Source organism: Palaemon carinicauda, chromosome 17 (assembly GCF_036898095.1).
Source record: "Palaemon carinicauda isolate YSFRI2023 chromosome 17, ASM3689809v2, whole genome shotgun sequence".
NCBI classification, from domain to species: domain Eukaryota; kingdom Metazoa; phylum Arthropoda; class Malacostraca; order Decapoda; family Palaemonidae; genus Palaemon; species Palaemon carinicauda.
The window spans coordinates 17,287,954-17,291,873 of record NC_090741.1 but is presented as its reverse complement, the minus strand read 5'-3'; the positions used below and the strand labels follow the sequence as shown (position 1 = coordinate 17,291,873).

At 37.5% G+C, this 3,920-nt stretch overlaps 1 protein-coding gene across 1 annotated transcript in view; it reads right to left on the bottom strand.

Annotated features, from left to right (window-relative positions):
* Window positions 1-2,331: 2,331 nt before the first annotated feature.
* Window positions 2,332-3,920, bottom strand: part of LOC137656007 (uncharacterized protein PF3D7_1120000-like) — a 2,864-nt gene continuing 1,275 nt past the window's right edge. Inside the window, exon 2 of the mRNA XM_068390197.1 lies at window positions 2,332-3,920. This exon is cut by the window's right edge and continues 1,064 nt beyond it. Coding sequence (XP_068246298.1) covers window positions 2,685-3,920 — 1,236 coding nt within the window. The 3' untranslated portion in view covers window positions 2,332-2,684.

The following is a 3,920-nucleotide window of genomic DNA, read 5'->3' as shown; positions in this document are numbered from 1 at the left end:
TAAGGGTAATTCTAATTAAAAAAGTTATCAATTGTGTCACCTGGTGGGCCGGCAAGTCGTGGAAAATTCCCTGGTACGAGACTGAATTGTAGTTAGTAGTTAGGTGGTTTTTTATACTTTTTTTATTTTCCCAATTGCTGGTTGATTGCATGGATAATGTCTGATATCCAGTACACCGCTTTTAAAACCTTGCCTGCTATCTTGGTTGATTGAAGTGTAGCTGTCTTTGTATTCGAAATAATATGATCTTGTTAAATATTTTATTTATAACTGTGAATAAACTTACTAAGTGATAATTTTTCATGTCTTTTGTGTCTCCCTTTTCTGATTTAGTATAATGATAAAGTTTTCTCAAGCTGTAGGTATAGAGCATTCTTGCAGACATTTTGGGTGAAGTTCAGCAAGTTCTACTTATATGAAATCTCCTCCATATAATATTAAATCAATTTTTAAGCATCTTTTTCTGCTTGCCTCTACATTCCTTTTAATAGTTTTCTTGCTTCTCCTTCCGTTATTTTTGGTATCAGCTCAGGTGTTTCATCATTTCTATTGTCACAAGCTATTTCTTATATCACTATTTTATAGCGTTGTAAGAAATCCTCTGCATTTATCACCCTGTGGCGGGATGTTGCAAGAACAAGCCCCACACCTGAATCACACCTACTGACAATGGTCCCACAACACAAACTTTCCCCTTACTTTATCAACTGGACTCTTGGACAGAAGGAAAAATTTAAACAAAACATATCCTTAAAACTATATTTCTTGAACTAAAATAAATCATAAACTATCCGCAATCAAATAAACATTTAAAACTAATCAAAACTTAATACTATATATATAATAACCAAAACACCAATCATATAAACCAAAAAAAACTATCAAAAACTTAACATTAACCGCACACCACCAACACCAAAAATAGATGTGTATATATATAATCTTACGAGACCAACACTCGTTCACAAAAAGCAGAACTGTCTTTACGGCACAGTACACACTAACACAGCTCAGATCAACAGTCCGCTGGGTGGCAATTTGCCATAACTGCCTCAGTGATTGGGGTGGTCGTTCTAATCATAATCATCATCATCATAAACATCATCATTATCAGCAATCTCAATTCGCAGGCCTAGGTCATCAACAGTTCAGCAATCCAATAAAACAGTCCAAAAAAATCTTATACAGGCCAGGTCATCAACAATAATCCACTTTCAAAACTCGAGTCTCTCCAAAGGAGGAATCACGGCCTGCCAAAATGAAAAAGAAAAACACGTATGAACACTCCTAACTAACTGAACTATCGCACTATAATCAAAGATAAATAATAAATTGTTCCTATCATTCACAATCACGACAAGCAAAGATAAACAAAACTGTACTTACTCAGAATATAAATAATCACTTCCTTGCTGGTAATAAAGAATAATAGTAAATCCAGCAATCACACACACAACCGCCTCTATCAGCAGTCAATCAAAAAAAGCATTCGCTCCGAAACATTCACCACTGTCATAACCTAACTGAAAAATGTAAACAAACAATCTCATTTAAACCAACAGTCTTTCTCACCACAAACGATCGTTAACCTAACTACTTTCGCTCGCTGACACAATCTCTCTCTCTCGCTCTCTCTCTCTCTCTCTCTCTCTCTCTCTCTCTCTCTCTCTCTCTCTCTCTCTCACACACACAGGATTTGGCAAAAACAAAAAATAGAAATAAAACAAAAATAAATCCTCCACATTCCTCCCCCCCTTACTTTGCCAAATCCTTCTCACACAACACTTACATTACTTTTTTCATAACCCAGTCGCAGTCGGGAACGGGACCTCTACTCCTAGTAACTGGGCCCCCATATACTCTCTCATTCACTTCTTCCTTATCACAATCATTCGCTACATTAACACTATTCTTATCTAAATCCCTATCATCTAATATATCATGTACAATCCCATCTACCTCGTTCTCGTTTAGCCCTATAATTACACTCATTTCTGTAAACAGTTCCTCCATTTCATCAAAAACATTCTCAACTTTAGCAAAAGATTCATTCATGCTACTTATCATTCTCCTGTCTCTCATTCTTGCGTTATTCATTTTTTCTTTTACATCATTTAACGAAAAGCCACACACACTATAAGTATCATTCATACTCAGCCACGTTTCATCTGTATTAATACATTTATCCTCCACAATCACTTGTACATTTACACCCTTCTCATACTTATTCGTATTCTTACCTATACCTATAAATTTCCCTTGCACTTTATCCTCACTTAAAACTTTCAAACGCCTCTTTTTCATATATTCAACTAACACTAATTGTTTATTTTCCAGCCCTAACTTCCCATGCATACTAGGTTCATACTTGCTCATTTCCAACCAATTACTCATCCCATTCTCACAAACATTAATCCTATTCCTTCCACACACACAGGAGGACTCACCCAGCTGAACCCTCTTACACTCTAGTTTCCCGAACATCCTGGCTGACTTACTCCCTTCTTCCTACATACTCTAGCTACATGCCCATCTGCACCACATTCAGTACACTTACCCCGCGGCTCCTTGCACATTCTAGCATAATGACCATCCTTACCACAATTACCACAAATCACATTCATACGATTACTACGACATCCACTCGCCACATGCCCAATCATACCACACCGAAAACACTTAACCTATTTCTCTTTCTTGCACTCACTAATTCTATGCCCTACCTCACCACATCCAAAACAAGCACCTAGAGCCCATCTACATTCATTCTTCTTATGTCCTACTTTCCCACATCTATAACACTTCTCTTCACGGATACAACTACCTGACCTACCTTGCGGCGCACTAGCACTCCTATCCCTCCAAACCTGATTCCCTTGCCTAAACCCTTCATTTGTCCTTACAGGTATTCCCACATTACTCGCCCTAACACTCCTATCTACTATACTATCCGCTACCCTCATCGGTCCTCTCATAATTGCATCCTTATAACTACCAAATTCTATTACACTTTCTTCCATTCCAGTTCTTACACTCACAGATTTACTTTCTTTCATGCACCTATCTAACTCATAATCCTCAACTATCTCTAGTATATCATCCCATGTCAATCTCTCTTGCGTCCACCTCATTTTCTCTTTGCGTTTTAAATTAATGAATTCACACACATTCTCAGGTACTGTTGCCAAAAACTTCCTCATTAACTCCTTATTCTCATTTATACCTTCATCCCCATACTTCTTCCTAGCTAAAGTTTCCAACCTACATACATACATCGATATCGCTTCTCTTGCATTCATCCGTGCTTCATCAAAATCATTCTTACGCTTATACTTAACACTCCCTTTCATACGTTTTACCTGCTCAATTATTCTCTTTTTCACACTTTCATAATCAACGTCCCCTACACTCATTATTACTCCATACATCGTCAACAAATACCCAGTAAAATATTCTCCTAACTCCCTAGCCCAAACTCTTTTACTATCACCATACTTATCCTGACAATACCTCTCATACTCCTTGAAAAAATCATATACATCCCTACTGCTATGCTCATTGAACCTTTCACACCGAGGTACCTCTCTCATAAACACAGTCTTACACACATCACGTTCATTCTCACTGCTATCATCACTGTCTACTCCCTTGTTACCTTCTTCCTCATTTGAATACAATGAATCCACTTCCACACTTAAAGTCCTATCCTTAACCATTCCTTCCTTACCCTTTTTCTTACTTACCACTTTCACCCATTCACGATCGTCCTTGCTATCAGCCTGATACTTTTTCTTCCCTTTCTTCACATCACTTTTACCTTTCCTTTCATCTTTCCTCTCACCTTTCTGTTCATCCTTACTATGCCTAATTCCCTTATCTTCAATATCACCATCACTATTACTACTATCACTATCACTTCC